Source organism: Watersipora subatra, chromosome 4, assembly GCF_963576615.1.
Source record: "Watersipora subatra chromosome 4, tzWatSuba1.1, whole genome shotgun sequence".
In the NCBI taxonomy this organism is placed as follows: domain Eukaryota; kingdom Metazoa; phylum Bryozoa; class Gymnolaemata; order Cheilostomatida; family Watersiporidae; genus Watersipora; species Watersipora subatra.
The window spans coordinates 20072173-20092778 of NC_088711.1; the positions used below are offsets into that span (position 1 = coordinate 20072173).

A 20606-nucleotide genomic window follows, 5' to 3' on the forward strand; every position below is an offset into this window, starting at 1 on the left:
CATTTTCATTCTCCCAGAATATTTGTATTTATCCTTCCTAACAAACGCCAAACATCATTTTTTATTCCGTGAAACCAACAAACTACATCCACTATCGTATGTTACAGTTTATGAATTTTCTGTTACTACAACTTTCAATTCACTGTCTTGACAATTCCGCAAGACTATTAGATTACCAACTTTCAAAACACTTTTGAACAACTCACTCAATAATTCATAATTTCTATCTTTTCATGTTTTTTGGCACGTAATGAAAAGCATTATCTAGTTGATGATTATCAATAAATAGTTATGCCATACATGCCTTCATTTATGTGCAGAAACCATACAAAAAAACAAAATAAACTTTTCCTCAGATTTGGCTGTTCTTGTATCATTATTATTATCATTAATGCTGTGAAATCGATAAAAGGCATCGAGGAGAACTCCTTTCCGATTGAAGGAAACCTACTAAATGCGCATCAGTTAAACTTACCTTTGCATAGCTGCTTCATGCTGCAGTATTGGGGCATCTTTCAGATGTAGCAAAAACTACCCTGGCATCCACAGGCCTTGCCCCGCCCATAGTTTATTGAACAGCTTGCGTTTATAGCTGAAGGTCACATTTGTTTCTAAATGAGAGATTGTGCTGATTCTCATTTCACTCTGCATTTGGGTAAATGATATAAGCCACAAGAATAATTTCTCTATTAAAAATAATTACTATTCATTAGTACACCGGGTGACTAGTGCAAGCATTCGACATTGAGAGACCTTTCCAGGTAATTGAAGTAAGTTAGAGGTAATGTCAAAATGCCAGATCAGCAAGCCGTAAGGCAACGCTGCCAGAAAATAATGGATTTATTGATCCAGCGCATGAAAACTATATAGCGAAATATGGATGAGTTATGGGTGACTCACTTTATTGGCATTTGAGAGATGACACAGCGGCAAAGTGCTGTTAGCCTAGTACCAAAAGGAAATATCAGAGATCTTAGGCAAAACTTGGTTTATTATGAAAACTCTAGCAGAAAATATGTCTAACACTTGGTTTACCCTAGTTAGGATTGATATTCGTAGACCAATGAGAAACGATGTTTCAGATTATAACACTTTGTTTGTATAAAGTCGACTTTGTCTTCGTGTCTTTGACTATCGTAACAAATGCGGATAGCTAAAAGGCATCAAGCTTTACCCAACTAGATGTGAGAGAATGGAAATTCTCTGCGATTTATTGTGTGTGATAGTTGTTGTTACTTTATCAGAGATAACTTCGAATGTTAAGTACAAATTTTGGTAAAACAACCAATAAAAAAGGAGTAATTTCGGATAATGAAACTCTGAACAAGAGTGAAATATGGGAATCTTTACTCCTATAAGAGTGGTGTCCATCCGTTCGTCCAATCGCCCGTCCATCCATTTGCCAGAGGCCACGCAAAGAGCAGTAGGAAACTAGGTTATATCGTGTAGGAATCGAACCAACTTACTCAGCTTCCCGGCTACAATCACTTTTTCAAGCTTAGGGCTGGTTCACACAATATCGCTGTTTGTCAGCATTTTCTTTCCGGCATCCTGGGCCATCCTAGACCATCCTTCTGGCGTCCTTCCTTTCCTGGACCGATGGCTTCGACGAAGCAACCCGGACAAGTCGAAAAAGTTTGCAGCTGTCAAACTATCCCGATATTTCGCCGAGCACCGACCACCGCCTTTCAAATGTAACCATTTTGGCGATGGGGATTCTCGGTCGCGGATAGCGTTATTTATTCATATCTGTTTACAGTAGTCCCTGCGAGACTAGTATTTGATTCGAGCACGCCAAAACAAAAAGGTTTCTTCGCAAAAATTTAAAAAGAGAAATGAGAGCATTGCGTCACAGAGTATTTCCGGGTGCAAACGTGGATGGGTTTATGATAGTGTGAACATCATTATCATCGACGATCACCGAAGTATTTTGGCATCAACGCCGAGATACAGCGATGTAGTGTGAACCAGCCTTTAAGAATAATCATGCACATACTGATCAAACATGACGATCTCTCACATCGCGCTGGTCTGCCAGCGCACTCATCTGTTTAAAAACCAACCTTGTTCCAGCGCCAAGAGGCTTTCGGATGGTTCCCACATAAGTTGCTGCTCGAGAAGTGAGTACGTGTATGAAAGCGTGTAAAAACCGACAGCTGATTCACATCACGCCAACTATTCTTGAAGATTTCATTCATCTGTCAACCATTGTAGGAATAGTATTTACCTTCAAAAATCTAACCGCAAAAACTGCCACAATTTGTATTTTGTTGTACATTACATTTTTGACATATTATAGGATTGTGGGTAAATTTTAATGGCACGCATTTCCACAAATTATACAGTGATGAGTGCCAAACAATGCAGATAGGCTTTCCTGCCTATATGGCTTATATGCTAAGCTGGACGCGGGTATTACATGAGTTTATCCTGTCCGCATCTCAAATTTTCTCATAATTTTGAAGTTTAAGTATGTCGCTATTCATTGGTTTTAAATCTGGTTAAAAGAATGAACTCAATCAATACATTAAGTAAAATCTCAGTTTAATAGGTGCAAACAGAAATCTCTTGTATAACTTTACAAAGCTAGATAATTACTTAGATAAGTAGTTTATCGCCAGATGCTTCCGCTGATTTTCTAAACTAATGATTTGAAGAGTTTGTTCGGTACTAACCTAATAAAAGCTGTCATAGATCCTGATTATCAGTTGAGACACTTGCAAATATTTTATAACAACTTATTGCTTTAACTTAACAAGGAACTTTTGGCGCTGTCGCCGCTCTGATGCTTTCCCGACTCCGCCATTTCTACTCGGTGATTAATATATGATGAAGGAATGTCCATGGTTGTCAGTCCTAATGACAGCCAGATATTTCATTTCTTTTGCATACTAATCAGAACTACGGACAGTAGCAAAAAATCGCAGCTACTGTATATTAATTACAACTAATATGTAGGGAAGACAACTTCATATATGTTTCAATAATGGCTCCACTGATACATGCGAGTAGAAATAAAAATATTGTTTGTAGTGAATTAATTAAATTCATGTGCTTCATGCGCAAAATAAATCGTACAATTTTTTAAAATCAATTTTTTAAAATCACTTTTATATGGAGGTTAAGCAGCAGGGTTAGCCTCAGTTCATAGGCTCTAACTATCACCATCATGTTTGTCAATAAAATAAAGGATCACCTGATTAGTGCAGATCTATGAAAAATTAGATCAAGTCTGTTTGAAGCATTTTGCAGTGATAGACTAACAGCTAAGTGCTCTTTATATTTTATCTTGTACTATGCATAAGCTAAGTACACATTACTCTTCTAATTATATATATGTACAAAAAATGTATATACATGTAAATGTAAATATATATATGTCATTTCAAAGCAATTAAGATAAAAATAGCCAGACGAATGCCACGCATGAAACAAAGTTTTAGCTGCAGCAAAAAACTTTCGTCTAAAATCGTCGAATTTTCATATATACATGTATATATATGTTTATATATTTACTAGCTATGCTACCCAGCTTTGCCCGGGTATTGAAAATCAGCTTATAAACAATGAGAGGTAATAAGAGTTGCCTGCCACTTGCTATTAGCTTGGCACGTTGCCAATGGATAATTTGACTAAGCTTACTAATAAGAGCTACCGCTTCTCATGACGTTACTTCGTGACGGAGAGCGGTAGCAAATTTGTTCCCATATAGCATGACATATATTGCCTAATGTGTCCATCAAGCTCATGCAGGTAAATTGGTAAGGCAATGGACTGGTGAACCGGAGGGTCTTTCTGGAATCAAACCTTCTGCAATACTGATTCTCCATTCCAAGATTTTAATAGCCATGGCTAGACATGTACAACGACGAGTGAATCCACACACAAACTTTGAGAAATATATATAGATGTATATACTAATGAACAGTTCAACTCTAAGTTTGATACCTACAGGCCCAGACAGATGAGTTTTCTCATAAGCATTGAAGTACGTATGCATTATGACATTATCTTTTAATGTTTTGAACTGCTCTTAAACACTCTCATATGACTCTCTCATCGAAGGTGGCATGCAAGTACACTACTTCAACAAAGGAGCCATTCTTACAATTTTTTTATGTTAATTCCAGAACTATCTTTCCAATTTGTGGAATCAGCTGCCTTTCTACTCGCTGTTCATATTTTGTTTAAATTCATAATTTTTTTCAACACGCGTTTTTAAGCAGACTTCTCGATATGATAAACGAGAGTCTTGGTCTTTATTTTCACTAAAGTAATAAATTTTTATTGATATATATTGTTCATGTTTTGTTAAATACTTTGAAGTTTGATTTAGATGGAATCTATATTAACAATTCTCACATTGTCATTGTGGGTGTCTACTCGTGTGCGTGTGCATGTGCGTGGGTGTCTACTTGTGTGCGTGTCTATTAGTCTGCTCAAATGATATGTGTTTCCAAATTTTTGGTCAACTTCATCCAAATTCACAAGCGCGTGCTCCGTGCTTCGTGCATTCTACCAGGTTACTAAAATATCTGAACATATCTGGTTTAAAAGCTTCATCTGATTCTTGAAAGCCAGCCTTTTAAACAACCACCTGCAGGCTATCCGATAACAAGGAAGGAAATCAACCAGCTTACTACTAGTCTATTATACAATCATACAAGTCATATTATTATTATTACCATTATTATTATTATTATTGTTATTGTAAAAGGTTTTTCTTCACAGTCGGGTGGTGGTAGGTGACTGGTTTTAAACCATGTTGAGTCCGGGCCTTAACAAAAGGCCAAATGATCTAACATCTTCCTCAATTCCACTAAGGGAGGACCTCCCTCAATATGTGTGCTGTTCCTAAGATAGCTGTCTCCTGTATAGTCTCAAAAGACATGCTTACTCTTACCTCGGCCAGGTATGCTACATATACACGTATGCCTCATTGATATTGTTCCGAGTGCACCAATTACTATTGGTATCACTTCGGTCTTCACCTTCCACAGTCTGTTTATCTCGAACCCAAACTCTTTGTATTTACCAATCTTCTCATCTTCCTTCTGTACTACCCTTGTGTCTCCAGGTACTGCTATATCTATGACCTGACATTGTTTGGTTTCTTTGTTTATTAGTATCAGGTCTGGTCTTCTAGCTTTATAAACCTTGTCTGTCTGCTCATTGAAGTCCCATAGCAGCTTCACTTTCTCGTTCTCCAATACAGCTTCTGCACTGTGGTCGTACCATTTTTCTGTGTGGGGCAACTCATGTTTCTTGCATATGCTCCAGTGCACTGCACTTGCCACTTTGCCATAATTATTATTGCCATTAACATTATTATTATCATTATCATTATTAATATTATTATTATCATTGCCATTATCATTGTAGATAATATATGAAAAAAATATACATGATTTAATATTAGAGTACTAGTAGTGTTTGAAGTTAAGCAAAGTTTAAGAATGGTGATGTTATTGTGAAATGTGATAAACATTCTTTAAATGCAATAAACAAGTTCAAATTAGCAACCAGCTAAGGGCTGGCCAACTGTATGAACTGGTCATAATACTTTAAAAACACCTGTTTTTAGTAAAAGATTTTCTTCTTAGTAGACTATTTCAGATAAACAAGAAGTTTCAATTTTGCAGCTACTATTTTAACTGTTAGAATTAAAGCTTTTCATGAAACTCAAACATTTCAATTCAATGTTAACTCAACTGACCCTAATATGCGATCGGTAAAATTTTGTTTAACTGGAATAGTATACATACTTTTGATTGCTCAATTGCTAACTTGGTCTAAAATCTATCTGTTTCTGATATATGATAACTTGTTACAACTCCACTTCTGTTTCGCTGACAACCTGCACGCTCACAAATGTTGTAACACAAACATATTTAAACAGCTATTGGCTAGCAAAAATTTGTGCTGAATAGTATCATGTACAACAAGTTATATTTCTTTCACTATCATATATAGACTAGGTATAAGTTACAGTATGAAGTTTTTGAAGCTTGTCAAAGCACTACATACCTAGTCGAAACTGAAATATTGTAGAGTTGTATTTTCTTGATTTGAGAGAAAATAACTCCAACTAAATGGTTTACTCGCAGTTATGAATCTTTTTGAAGATAGAGAGCAGAAATGTATTAGTTTGTAACATAAACAATACCATAGCTAAGCATATTGTACAACAAGATTGATTGAACGTGTTCAGGTTCTGGCAACTCACAACTCACAAAAACCGTGCCCATGAAAAAGGTAGCATAGATAGATATATATCTATAGATATCTATAGACATCTATAGATCCGATTTTGAACTTGTATTTGGTAAGCAAGAAAGTATTTAAGTTTAAACTGTAAGCTGTAGAATCAATATGCTAACATTATGATCAAGTGAGAATGTTATACTTTGAACTAAGAGGAGCTTTGAAACAACTTGTTTACAAATTGAAAATTAAAAAACTGACATTGATTATTAGTTCTTTTCTGTTTTATATCAATGATCATCTCAGATTCCTATTGTATAATCTGCTTTTCTGGCTAACAATTTGCTTTTTGTTGATAATAATGTTTCTTTTAGGTTTTAGCGCGCTTTAGCAAGCAAAACATTTTAGAACAGAGAAAATTTAAAAGCGCAAGTTTTTTGATCCATCTACTCAAAATTGATACAAAATGATGAATTTGTTTTTAGTGAGCTTTAAAAATTAGAAACTTCAATGTTGTAAACCTTTTGAAGAAACTCTCTCAACCCTATACAATTCTTACTGGTCAAGTATGAAGTAATAGACTCTCAGATTTGCTGAATTATAGAGTAGAAATGCACATTACCTGAGCTAATCATTATTTAAGAGTTTAAATTTGAAAAATCTCCATTTGAGACCATCATTTGTTTGTTACTTTTTAGCCTGTGAACTTTATATGTGAGAACTCTGTTACTTGTTAGCCTGTGAACTTTACATGTGAGAGCTCTGCCATTTGTTAGCCTGTGAACTTTACATGTAAGGACTCTGTTACTTGTTAGCCTGTGAACTTTACATTTGAAAACTCTGTTACTTGTTAGCCTGTGAACTTTATATGTGAGAACTCTGTTACTTGTTAGCCTGTGAACTTAACATGTGCGCACTCTGTTACTAGTCAACATGAGAGACTAGACAAACTCTTTTTAGAAAAATTTCCAAAATTCTTGGTTGTTTAGCTCACTGTAATCAGAAGTTGTCAGCAGTGTCTTAAACCGCATAGCAGTGCTTACAGGAAGTGTTAAAGCATGCTTTTCCAAGTCGTATCGCTGGTTAAGAATTTAGTTTCGTAACTGGGTAGAACACTAATGCAGGCTAATTATTATTATTCAGCTAAAAACTGTTATTTATTATGTGAAAGAGTTATGCTCAGGCATGGTTGAGAGATAACTGCACAAGAAACCAGAACAGAACAAAAGAGATCAATTTTAGTAATTACTGTGACCTCCTCTGTAATTTATATGAAATTCTTTTACTGGTTGGCTATGTTAAACGCGCGTCAAAAATTACTTGTGCGCAAAATGTTTTTTGGAATTACTCTGCCACCATAAATGTAATTGTAATCGCATCCTTAACTTATTGGTCAGCATAGAGGAAGTTCACTAAAGTGTCAAAAATCTCCACAAATTGTATCCTAAAAGTATGGACCCAGTTTTTTGTAAGACAATAAACAAGTGGATAGTATAGATTGGAACGCAGTATTGTAAACCCTAAGGTTTACCATACTGCGCTGCAATATATGCTGCCAATTGTTCGCATACACATATTACAGTGTCCAATTGCAAATAAGAAAGTCATTACAGTGAAATGTGGTAGAAAAACACAGCCAAAATATATAATAATAACTAATGCAGAAAGCAAATTGTTTGTCACGCTTTCTGTTTAAACCGCAAAATCAGTGGAGATGCCGGGGATTGAACCCGGGGCCTCACACATGCAAAGCGTGCGCTCTACCACTGAGCTACATCCCCTTCCATACTTTATCGTAAATTACAGATGTTACAAATTAGTATGTTTTCTAATTTTATACAAGCACTGTTTCCGGTTTATACAACCAATAGTTATTGCTCTTTTAAAGAAGTTTAGCCAATAATGAAGAATTTTATAAATCAATCAGCTTCACAGTCACATGATCACGCAAGTTTCCGAAGAGCGAATGTTTATGTAGCATCACCTCCGGCTTCAACATGTCTGGGAAGGACAGAATAAATATTTTTCCATCGCCAATGGCGCTCTCGTTAATGAAAACGCGACTGAAAGGTGCTCAAAAAGGTCATAGTTTATTGAAGAAGAAGTCTGATGCCCTGACGATGAGATTTCGTGCCGTTTTGAAAAAGATAATTGACACGAAAGTAATGATGGGTGAAGTAATGAAGGAGGCAAGCTTTTCGTTGGCAGAAGCTAAGTTTTCTGCTGGAGATCTTAATCATATGGTTATTCAGAATGTTTCTAGAGCCCAAACTAAAGTTAGGACGAGAAAAGACAATGTAGCAGGTGTTGCTTTGCCGATCTTCGAAGACTATCAAGACGGAAACGATTGTAAGTATATGTACTTTCAATTTATAAAGTCATCTTTTTTTCTGACGGTTTTTAGAGTTCATTTCATATGTTTGTTACGTTAATTTTAAATTTGTACTGTCTAAAATCCTTAGATTTGACATGTACTGTTTTTTGTGACTTCAGTAACTGAAATCAAACCGAATATAAATTTATAGTCCTGTTTTGGCAGCGTATGAACTGACTGGTCTATCAAGAGGAGGCCAACAGATTGACAAACTGAAGAAGAATTATTTTAGAGCCATTCAACTTCTAGTCAAACTTGCCTCTCTTCAGACTTCTTTTATTACCTTGGATGAGGTGATAAAGGTTACCAATAGACGAGTCAATGCCATTGAGCATGTGATTATACCTAGAATTGGTAAGTTTCTCATTTAAAACATACAGCATTATTATAATAGGCTCACCATGATAAAAGGTTTGCAAAGATAATAAACTTTATTTTATACTTTTATGCTGAACTGTACTAGTCGTTTGTAGTTCCATACAGGTCTAAAACTTCTATATAGTTGTTCATACTGTCATATTTTCTGTCTACTCGTATTATTTGAGTATAATGTTACAGCCAAAATCAGTGAGATTCAGAATCGCCATCTGTTTTGTTGTTATAACTTTAAGAATGTTTTTAGTTAGCTGATCACAGGCATGCTTGCAGGCAATGACCAAGATTTGTCAATGTTTATCTGATTATTTTATTATCCATAGAAAGGCAGATATTTTTATTAGTTTTTTAATGCGCTGTAAATAAGTTTTGTGTTTCCTTGTGATAAGTAGCACTTTTTGTTGGCAGTGCTATTCAAAAGGCTTTTGGTAGCCAAAAATATTGTTTTCAGCCTGTTGCTGTAATGATATGGTCAGTGGGAAAGTACATCTTGTTGACTGTTTAAACTGATTTATGTTATTCCCTTGGATAAATAACACATTTGTAGATTGCACACAACATTACTGTTTAAGACTGGCTACTTTATAGCGTGCATTTATACCAGAGTTGTGTTTCCTTACAAGAAATGTGTTGGGAATGAGTTGATATGGCTTGTTTGTCTATAACATGATTGGAATATTTCTCAACCAATTTGGCTGTCATTGCTTCTTGATATCCATGGTTACTATGCTTATTTTGGAAATTTGGCTTTTGTGTATGGAAGCCTGCATTTAGTGCTCTATTGGTGGGGGGAGTAATTCCCAACCTATCAGTCGTGATTTAAAGTGAGCTGTTGGCTAACCATTTATGAGAAAGAAAACAATAGACAATTCCTATTATGAGCTTTCCTATTTGATAGGCCATATATTATAAGGATTTTGTAATTATTTTCAAAGAAATTACCATTTTTTAATATTTGTGTAAGTTTTGAGTCAAATTCGAGGCCTTCTACGTGCCAATGGATCTACAAACAAGTCAACGCATCGCACCTTGAACCCAGTATTTCAAAATACAGGGTCACATTTTTTCTACATTTGGTATAGCCAGTGCATTTCATATTTTCAATGCCTGATTAATCAATATTAATATAAAACAGTCTTTTAACCCTATATTTTAGAGGCCACCCTAGCTTACATCATTTCTGAGCTAGATGAGAGAGAACGAGAGGATTTTTTCCGACTTAAAAAAGTGCAGGAGAAAAAGCGGATTGCGAAAGAAAAGGAGGAGAAAGCAGTTGCGGCTCGCAAGAAGGAGAAAGGATTAGAGGATGTTGACGCTCCTAACATCATGGATGACACGTACGATGAGGATTTATTGTTCAGTTAGCCAGAAGATTTGCTAGAATTTGTTTACACTTGAGCCAGCTTATAGAAACTCATCGACTGTCTGTAAAAAGACCTCCTATTCTATTTTTATCAAATGGTTAATAGTTACATATATGCATAGGTCTCGGTTATGATATAATGGAAGCATTTCAGTAAATGAACTGTATAATTTTTATTATTCCTTGATAATGGTGCAATGTCGGAGAGAGGTCATGTGTTGAAACTTATTCCAAGTCAGTATCTGTCCAGTTGGTGTAAGGGCTGACTGTGGTTTATGGCACAAATCACTTGCCAATCACTTTCTGTTGTAATAAAAGGACTGTATATGACTTGTGGTGGCTATCCAGCAGTTTCAAGATATGATAGAATGGCACCAATGTCTGTTGTGCGTCAAGTTGATGGTCACAATGGCTAATTCGACATTTTCAGTTTATGTTAGAAGTAAACTGCATTTTAAAATTGGATTGATCATTTTTATTAGTTTCATAAAAAAGTTTTAAACTGTAAAGATGGAATTATCTTCTCTTAAGTTTGTGAGGAAGCAACTCTCAACAAACACGAGTACTACTGCTATCAACTGGTTATCAACCATCCAAAGATTTGCTACCTTTCGATATGTTTAGAACCTGAGTGAAAAAAGTAACTATGCGAGACATAGAATCTTCATGGTTAATATACAAGTAAAAAGTTGTTTATAATTTATAGAATGCACGCTTTACTACCCTGAGCACTCCTCAAAGTTTTTAATGCCAGAGAAATAATAGCACTGAAATTTAAAAAACAGCAAATATAATATTTTAATAAATTTTGAGTGAGGCCACTGTTAAGAGAAGCAGACAACAACCATTGTGAGTACAGCCGTCTTAGTAGGAAAGCAGAGACTAACATCAAGGCTGAAATACATAATTATGAGTTAGTACAGCAATAGGTGTGTTGCTTTCAGAGGTGGCTCTAAAGAAGCCACTACGGAGGTTTAGCAGCAGGGTTAGCCTCAGTTCATAGGCTCTAACTGTTGCCATCATGTTCGTCAATGAAATAAAAGATCACCTGATTAGAGCAAGTCTATGAAATATCAGATCAAGTCTGCTTGAAATATTTTGCAGTGATGGACTAACAGCTAATTGCTTTTTATATTCTATACTAGCTGTGCTACCGGCATTGCCCGAGTATTAAAAATCAGCTTACAAACAATGAGAAGTAATGAGAGTTGTCTGTTACCTGCTATTAGCCTGGCAGATTGCCAATGGAAAATTTTAGTAAGCTAAGTAATGACAATCATTTGCTTATGCAATCACCCTGTGTGGTATTGCAAAGCCGTTGGGTATGTGCTCTCAGATAGCGACTTATATCAGCAAAGTATCAACTCATTCTCTGTGGCCTGTAGGGCAGGGTGCTGGACTGGTGAACAGTAGGGTCTGAGATCAAATCTTCTTTGGGATGAATTGTTTCTTCTATAATTTTAATAGCTATAGCCAAAATGCATACATATGGAGATGCTTTGAGAAATATATATATAGAATGTACTATATATAAGCTGAGTACACACTATTGTCCACCTTGTATTTTGCTTGATACAAAAAGTTACACTAATTGTGGTAAACACTTATACAACTGTTTTTCTTTTTAATTCTGAAACAACAGCAATATTTGATGTCGAATCTAATTCAAAAAAAGGAGATCAATGTTGTTTGGCCCTTTGCCATATAAAATGTCAGCAATACATACAACTCACGGGAATAGTGTCACATTACAGCAGTGATGCTTGAAGCTAGCTACGTTGTATGACCTTTGCTTTTAATGATTTGGGATAGCTAATATGTTATCTAACTCTAATTAGCGTAAACTACCTTGACAGATTATCGCTGGTTTAAAATTATTATTATTCTAAACTAGCATAAAGTGGCCAGAATTTCTTTCATGTTCAATGAAATCGCACGTGTGTAGATTTACGACGCAAATTGTTACACTACTTTCAAGGCAATAATCCATAAATGTGTTTATTGAGGAGAATTGTATTTAATGCATATGAAGGTGCATCCTTGAGCTTCTTATCAGACAGGTGTTCTGAAGAGGCTGGTTCTCAGGAACAAGGAGGTTTGAAATTAAATATTTATAGCATCCTGATAACAGGCACGGAGTGTATGTGTGTGTAGTTTGGTATCGGCCAAAAAATGTGGACACGCATAGCATTTATGCAGACTAACAGACAGACACACAATGACAATATGGATTTGTTAATATAAATAGTTATGTAATTAATTGTTTTCTTTATTTACACATATTGTGGTTTTTAAAACCCATCAGCTACTTGAGAATCCAGCTTGAATCAGATATTTAAGCGCCTAGATTTGTCGTTTTCTGTATCAGCCATGAGTAACATGCCTAAAATATAGGGTAATAGAATTGGTGTTGGAGTTGTCCCCTTTCCGTTTGGTTGTAGGATTTACAGTGGAATGACATTCAGAGACCAGGCGTTTTAAAGTTTTAAAACCAAATACTTTTAGGGACCTGGTGGGAGAGCAAGGGCACAGAGCATATGCTCGTGCAGATTGAACGAAATCGATCGAAAAGTCTGGATACGCGTATCATGTTTGCAGACTAACCTGAAACAGTTGAAAATGCTTTCATTTTGTGTCTCACCTGAGCATTTGGGACATCCATATTATTTTATATTAGTCATATCTGGCTACTAGAATAATTACTGAACAGGTCAATATGGTGAACAACGATTACTTATGGCTAATATTCTGCTGTAAGGTTTCAGTTAGCTCATAACTACGGTTCCAAGTTTGAGACGTCTGCTAGTCGTAATCAGGATTTGTCTAGATTTATTAGTATAGAGACTAATTTATATTGAGGCTCCGTGACTGAACTCATACCTCATGGGATACCTGTTCTATTTAATAGCAGCGTACAACGTTCAGCTACATGTATATGTATTCTATAGGTCGATCTGGTGAGAATAGTTTAACTACAAATATAAGCCTCAATTTATGGACGTCATCTAACACTAACCAAACTATATTTGTGTAAAGCTCTGCCTGTTTTTGACACACAATTTTTTTTGCGAGGTTAGGGAGCTTGTAACCTGTAAAGTTTATGTTAGTGTCAGCAAGGGCATCTAATTTTGATTTGCTGCTCCTTATTTGATGTTAGTGTCAGCAAGGGCATCTAATTTTGATTTGCTGCTCCTTATTTGCTTACAATGTTTGTAGAATGGTAAAAAGCCTTGTTTAAAACCTCAATCAAAATTTAGTGTTTCATATCAGAAAAATATATATACATCTAATATAATAATATAATATACATGTATATATTCCAGGAGCAAGCTTAGCGATGGGTTTGTAAGAAAATGGTTCTCAGGAACCGATCGGTTTTTTGAGACCAAATATGTTTGGGGACTTGTCAAAAGGCATGTAGCATATGCATGTGAAGTGTAGATGAAATGTGGAAACTATAACATTTACGTCGACATACTCTCACACAAAATGACAAAGTGTGATTTATTAATATATATATATTAATAAATATAAATATTAATAATAAGGAAGTAACCAAATCAATTTTTTTAAACTTTATTTTTGAGTTTTAAAATAATTGGAAAGTTTTCATTTGGCAAGTTTACTATTGTGCTGAGATAGACCAATGGTAATAATAGCGATCTCCGCAAGGAGGCAGTCAAGCTCCACAATATTTGCACTCCACACAAGCAATGATCGTCTTGGCACCTCCAAAAGAATAGGGTGAACTTTTACCGCTAGGTAAAATCAATAAACAGAAATAGCTCTAATGTTTCTATTTCTGTTCGTAACAAAAGGATTGCATTCAGCCGGAAAGGTTTCTTGTCAACACTCACAATAACACACTAGCACGTTGTAGAAGCACCTTATAAATGAAATTTGACTGAACCCACAAGTACTCTCTACATTTGATTGCTACATGTAACATTCATATGTAAAGATGTTACATGTTTTGATATATAGAATGCTACATGTTGATGTAGCATTCACTTGCTGCATCTATGTGTAGCACCCACATGCAGCGGCCACATGTACCACCCACATGAGTGACCACATGTAGTACCCTTATGTAACAGCTGCATCTGGCAATTGCAAACAGTACCCGAGTGGAGCATACACCATGTTGCTCTCACCAACGGCGACCTCCATGTTGCACCCACATTTAGCAGCCACATCTCACATGTGACATCCACATGTGGATGTCACATGTAGCATGATTAAAATAGAGAACATATTTAAGCATATTTAAGCAACTAACAAGGAAACCCAAGATTAACCATAATAAGCTCAGCCTATTTAAAGCAGACAAACACCCTAGCATAAATATTTTAAAATATTTTAAAATATATTAATTTTAGTTAATATTAAATTTACTAATCTAGCATAACTATGATTACTAGCAATAAGAGTTAGCCTTGACCAGACAAAAATTTTGAAAAACTCAGCAAATATATTGCAGATTTGCACTATTTGCAGATAGTGTGTAATTGCGCCATGAAAAGAAATTTTAAATTTTTTTCAATGTTTTGAGTTTTTGCAACGATGAATGAATCATGATAACTTTAATATATGCAATGAGTATAGCATACATCAATCATTGTGAAGCGAGCAAGTGGCATCAACGTGTGTTTCACAAATTTAACAAAATAGGATTAAATATGTATTTATTTATACTTCAGGTTATCTATATTATATATTTGTTCCTTTTGTGTTCAAACTTATCTGTATTCTATTTCACCTGGAAAAATGAAGTCAAGAAGACTTAAATCCTAGAACAGGGTGGCATTTCATCCATGTCAGACATTCTGATTGAAAAAGACATAAGATTGCTATGACATGCGATAGGATGGGTCATGAGCGATTGCCAAGACGATTATTATATTCACAACTCTACGAAGGAAAGAGGAATCAGGGCAGACTCAGACTAATACACAAAGATATAGCTAAAGGTAAAAATGAAGTTGAGGGAACTAGACACAGACAGAGGGCAGAAGGCAGAAAACAGAGCTGCATGGAAGTGAGAGATAAAGTCTAAACTGTAAGACAGTCATTGTCAAAATGACCGACTGTGAGAGAGAGAGAAAGAGAGTAAGAGAGAGAGAAAGAGAGAGAAAGAGAGAGAAAGAGAGAGAAAGAGAGAGAAAGAGAGATAAAGAGAGGGAGGGAGAGAGGAAGAGAAAGAGAGAGAAAGAGAGATAAAGAGAGATAAAGAGAGGGAGAGAGAGAGGGAGAGAGAGAGAGGAAGAAAAAGAGGGAAAGAGAGAGAGAGAGAGAGAGTGAGAAAGAGAGAGAGATAAAGAGAGAAAGAGAGTGAGTGAGAAAGAGAGAGAGAGAGATAAAGAGAGAGAGAGAGAAATAGGGAAATGTCTATTCTACCATACATATAAATCACCAGAAAACAACAAAGTCATTACGTTTAGCCTGATAACCATACATATTATCATATTAAATTGATTCTAAGGTCCACAAACTATCTCGCTGTGCGAAGAAATATATATCTTTTGTCTCAAGTTAAAATTTTCTTGTATAAAGGTCAAAAGACTCAATTAAATCAATACTGCTAAACCATTGTCGATGGAGTTTAATGAGAATGAAAACAAATTACCTGCATTAGACATCAATGACACTAGTAAACCCTCAAGTTGATTAGCAGCTTTCAAAAAGGAAGAAGAGAAAGGGACACTGTTGTATTACTTTGAATCAATCAATACACGCAGGCCGACAAGCTGATAGCGTGATGGTACACACAGACGAGCTAATTGATACAGTAATATAATATGTCTAAGCTGATAAACTGATAAACACGCACACATTTGTTCCGATGTAACACATAAATAATTGTCTGTGTGGGAATGGGTGACACACTGAAAGGTAATTGCCCTTTTCATGTGATGTCCCTTGAGAAAAAAGCGGATACCGCTTATATATTGAACGGCTCTGAGTTTACAATAGGTTTGACTAATCATGTATGCCAAGCTTTTTTCACACATTTATAAAAGGTTTCTGTGGGCAAAATTTTTTTATGTACTCAAAAAGGGTTTATACGCTTGCTGTAGTAAGCCTTATATAGATCTACGAAGGGCAGCGGGAGTCGGTGGCAACAGCCCGCTTATGTTAATAAATACTGAGACGGATGCTGAGTCCAGACAGGAAAGCACTAAATCGGCAGTCCTAGCTTATCAAGCATTTGAAACTTGCAATCATACAACAATGGAAGCAATTTATAGAATTCATCAACTGCACAGGATCAAGGTGAGGTGAGGTATATTTGTAAAGCTATAAACATTGACAAGAAGAGAATAGAATTTGGTTAGCGAATTGATTATAGGCGAATATTGGAAGGTGTGAGATGCATACCTTTTTTGCCCTTCACTTCACATAGACAATACAAACACAACGTGATTAATGCTCATAATTGTACAATTGCGTATTCCCATCTCTTGTGATCATCAGTGTTTATGTGCTCTCAGAGTTCTTTCTGACCGCTTCTGCTCTTAGGCTATATTTAGCATCCAATAAGATGGTGGCCTTAGAATGCGTGAAGCACGGCTATCCTCTCACTAGCAGATTATCTATATGTGAGCATAACTGGCAAACGACTATAGCTAACTAGTGTCTAGCCTTCTTGTATTAGAGGAACTTATTGAAGACAGATTGCAATTCGAATCTTGAGGTAACTCTATGTTTACGAGTTCCTATAGTTTTACTATAGAAGTAATTTTATGTTTGCTCGTCCCGATAGTTTTATGTTTGAAGTAATTCTATGTTTACGATTTCGTATAGTTTTATGTTTGAGGTTAATCTACATGTATATCTTTAGTTTCATGTTGGATTCTGGTTGGTTTAGTTTTGCTGTCTAAGATATACTTATACTACGATATCAATGATATTTTTTACACTTTTGCGGTGTAAATAAGTTTGTTGACTCACACGCCACGAGAATCTATCAACTATGAGCGTTATCAAGCTGCAGCTGTTTTTTGGTCTGTGACTGGCATTCAGCCTTCTGCACCAACTCTCAAATCAGATCGCATAAAGTCAGTCATTTTCTCAGATGTTTGATACGCCTATTTGCTATGACAAATACATATCTATGAGAAAGCCAAGGCTAACAGTTATCTTGCCAAACTTAGGCAGAACTCAGGCCTATAAATGCTAGGCCTGCAGTTGATGAACGGGATTCACATGTCTGCTAGTTTAACTTAAACTCAATCGCTGCTTTGATAAGTACGATGACGGGCCGTTGCTGCCAAAACAGTGTCCAATACTAAATTCTCTTCCAACTACTTGTCCCAGTATTCTCTAACCAGGTGAGATACACATACATGTATTACCGGCTACACCACTTTAACATTCCAGAGATTTTACAGATAAATAGCCCATTATCATCTAGCAGTAAATTCCATGGTTAATTGATGATAAAATTTTCTTTATTGATGCTCTATATGGTTCCACTATAACAATTCTTTTGTTGTACTATGGATATGATAGCTGAACAACTCTCAGATTCCATTAAAACCTATAGAAAGATTATAGTTGTTGATGTTTATACCGATCAGCTAATCTGGTTAGTTTCAATGCAGATACAATCCTTTTTTCTATATAAATGAGTGCTGTATATAATTGGCTGGCACATCATCATAGCTCAGCTTTGCTTAAAATGTCAACTCTAGCTAACTTGATCTAGAAACAATGCGTATACAGACAGTAGCAGTACGTTGGAGGAGGGGGGGGGGGGGGGGGAAGGGGAGGGGGAGGAAGGGGAGGGAGGGGGAGGTATAATTCTATTCTTTTTACTTCCATTCACTTACTACTATTTTTGCTTTCTGTATGCAACATTCATCTTGGGTGGTCTTAAGCAACGCTAGCATATAAAATTTACTACAAACAACGTTTTATTTTGAAAAGAAAAAAGCTTTTTCTTTAACGAAGTGTTATTATAACTTAAAACTCATGCATTTAAAACTAAATGGGCATTGAAAGTTACGCTGTAATGAGAAATGAGAAATAAAAAATAAATGCTTGAAACAGTTTTGGAGTTGTTCTTCAGCTTATAAAATTTGCGATAGTTGACTTTAGAACGCAACGCAGCAAGCAGGAGAGATAACTATTCATAGTCGCTCACTAGACTGAGAGCCAACCTAAATAGACTGAGAGTGTGTTAATAGGTAGTGAGAGGGTAATAGTTAATACTTGTTCTTTACTCGAATGAAATGTCAGACATATTTGTCACGATAGACTTGAAAAATAAAACAGACAGGATTTAACCAAGCTTTCATCTTAGATGGAAATTATGACGTTTGAATCATATGTAGAATACATTTTCTTTTGATAAATAAAGCGTGGTGTCTTTTTACACCTGGATCTGGAAAAGAAAATGGATTTTTATAACCCCCAAAAACTGTGTGAATGCTCGCCAATGGTTTGTTAATTTGCAATCAAAATCCTTTTTGCTACAATTAAGAAGTTTTCAACTTTTTCAGCCTATAATGCGTTATATGTATGCTGTTTTTTTTTTATAAAATATTGATACATGAAAGTTGTGTTTATTAGTTATTAGCTGTTAGTTGTTTAAAAACATAAAACACAATTTTTTATTAAACGTTAACTTTTCAAAAGAACCGAGTATGAAATTTACAATTTTGGTAGAGGTATAGTTTTTTCTATTGTAAAAAACTAAAGCTAACGGTAGTGGGAGGTCTGAAATCTCTGATGCTGGTCGAGCTTTTTATCAGCACGAATACAAATAGGCTCCAGTAATTAAAGATCTCCATAGGCTTCACACGCTCAGACAGATAAAAAGTTTATTCGTTAGTATATTATTAGCTATAGCAGCAGCACGCTGATGCGTTGCGGAACTAGGGACTCCCACCGCATATGATAAGCCCTTATGGACTATTCAGGGGGTGGGTTAAGCCACAGTAATAACCCTTAATATTGAATAAAAGCAAAATAATGTTTGTAAAGATTTGTATCTGGCTGTTTTCTTGAAGCGTAACGAGCAGCTCTTTACACGGAGCCATTATTAAGGATAAGGCGATCGTGAGATTGTGTCATCAGTTCTTGTCCAGTTTCAGCTGCCCGATGCCCATGAGCTGTTTTAAAACTTGTAAAAGATTATTGGTGAAGATAAATTGAACATAGAAAAGTTGCTGCCAATGCAGTGCTGCCAATGCAGTGCTGCCAAGGCGATGCTGCCAAGCCAATGCCATTATTGGTATTATTTTAGATAAATGACACTGTGATGTCTAGAATTGACTGGTTGTCAGAGTTTGGTGCAAATGGCCGCAGGAGTGAGTTGTCAGCAGCGCTGCCAGAAGGATAGCTATTGATTGGCAGTCATTCAATAAAAGCCATTTAAAACTGCTAATTCTATTAACACTGAATCTTTTGGATTAAAGTTGAGTTATTGCAATGCTAAGTACAGTGATCCCAAATGACGTAGAAGCCTTAGGTCATAAGTGCTGACAATGATAAAGTTCAGTGCCAGACGTCTTAATCACGTCTCGCACCGTACATTATGTCACATACCCATAATTTTACTAAATGTGTGGCATGAGATTCAAATGTCTGGCACTGAAGTTTGAGTCTGAATAATTCTTCTGGTTAAATTATTTAAATAATTATTATGTTTAGGGTAAAGTCATTGTTTTGGTCAAAGGCCTGTTTGAGTTTTCGCCATTTCTAACTGAAAGAATTTGGTACATTTAAAGCACTAAGTAGGTTTGTCAGGTCTGAGCTAGTCTGAAAGATTTGGTAGGTCTGAGATGGTTGGATAGGTTTGACAGGGCTGAGATTGTCTGAAAGGTTTGATAGATCTGAGCTAGTCTGATATATTTGACAGGCCTGAGCTGGTCTGTTAGGTTTGGTAGATCTAAGATGGTCTGGTAAATTTGGTAGGTCTGAGCTAGCCTGATAGATTTGAAAAGTCTGAGCTAGTCTGATAAGTTTGACAGGTCTGAGATAGTATGTTAGGTTTGGCAGGTCTGAGCTAGTCTGATAAGTTTAACAGGTCTGAGCTGGTCTGATAGGTTCGGCTAGTCTGGGCTGGTTTGATAAATTTGACAGGTCTGGGCTGGTCTGATAGGTTTGGCAAGTCTGGGCTGGTTTGATAAATTTGACAGATCTGAGTGGTCTGATAGGTTTGGCTAGTCTGGGCTAGTCTGATAAATTTGACAGGTCTGGGCTGGTCTGATAGGTTTGACAGGTCTGGGCTGGTCTGATAGGTTTGGCAAGTCTGGGCTAGTCTGATAAATTTGGCAGCTCTGA

At 36.0% G+C, this 20606-nt stretch overlaps 1 protein-coding gene and 1 non-coding gene across 2 annotated transcripts; one reads left to right on the plus strand and one right to left on the minus strand.

Annotated features, from left to right (window-relative positions):
* Positions 1-7913: 7913 nt before the first annotated feature.
* Positions 7914-7985, minus strand: Trnaa-ugc (transfer RNA alanine (anticodon UGC)). Its single transcript has one exon. It is a non-coding gene; the product is annotated as a tRNA-Ala (tRNA).
* A 171-nt stretch (positions 7986-8156) lies between these two features.
* On the plus strand, positions 8157-10646 carry LOC137392798 (V-type proton ATPase subunit D-like). The gene is made up of 3 exons (XM_068079128.1): positions 8157-8553; positions 8744-8932; positions 10110-10646. Exons 1-3 carry the CDS (start codon positions 8202-8204, stop codon positions 10316-10318), a joined length of 750 nt encoding a protein of 249 aa, XP_067935229.1. The 5' UTR covers positions 8157-8201; the 3' UTR covers positions 10319-10646.
* The last annotated feature ends 9960 nt before the right edge of the window (positions 10647-20606 follow it).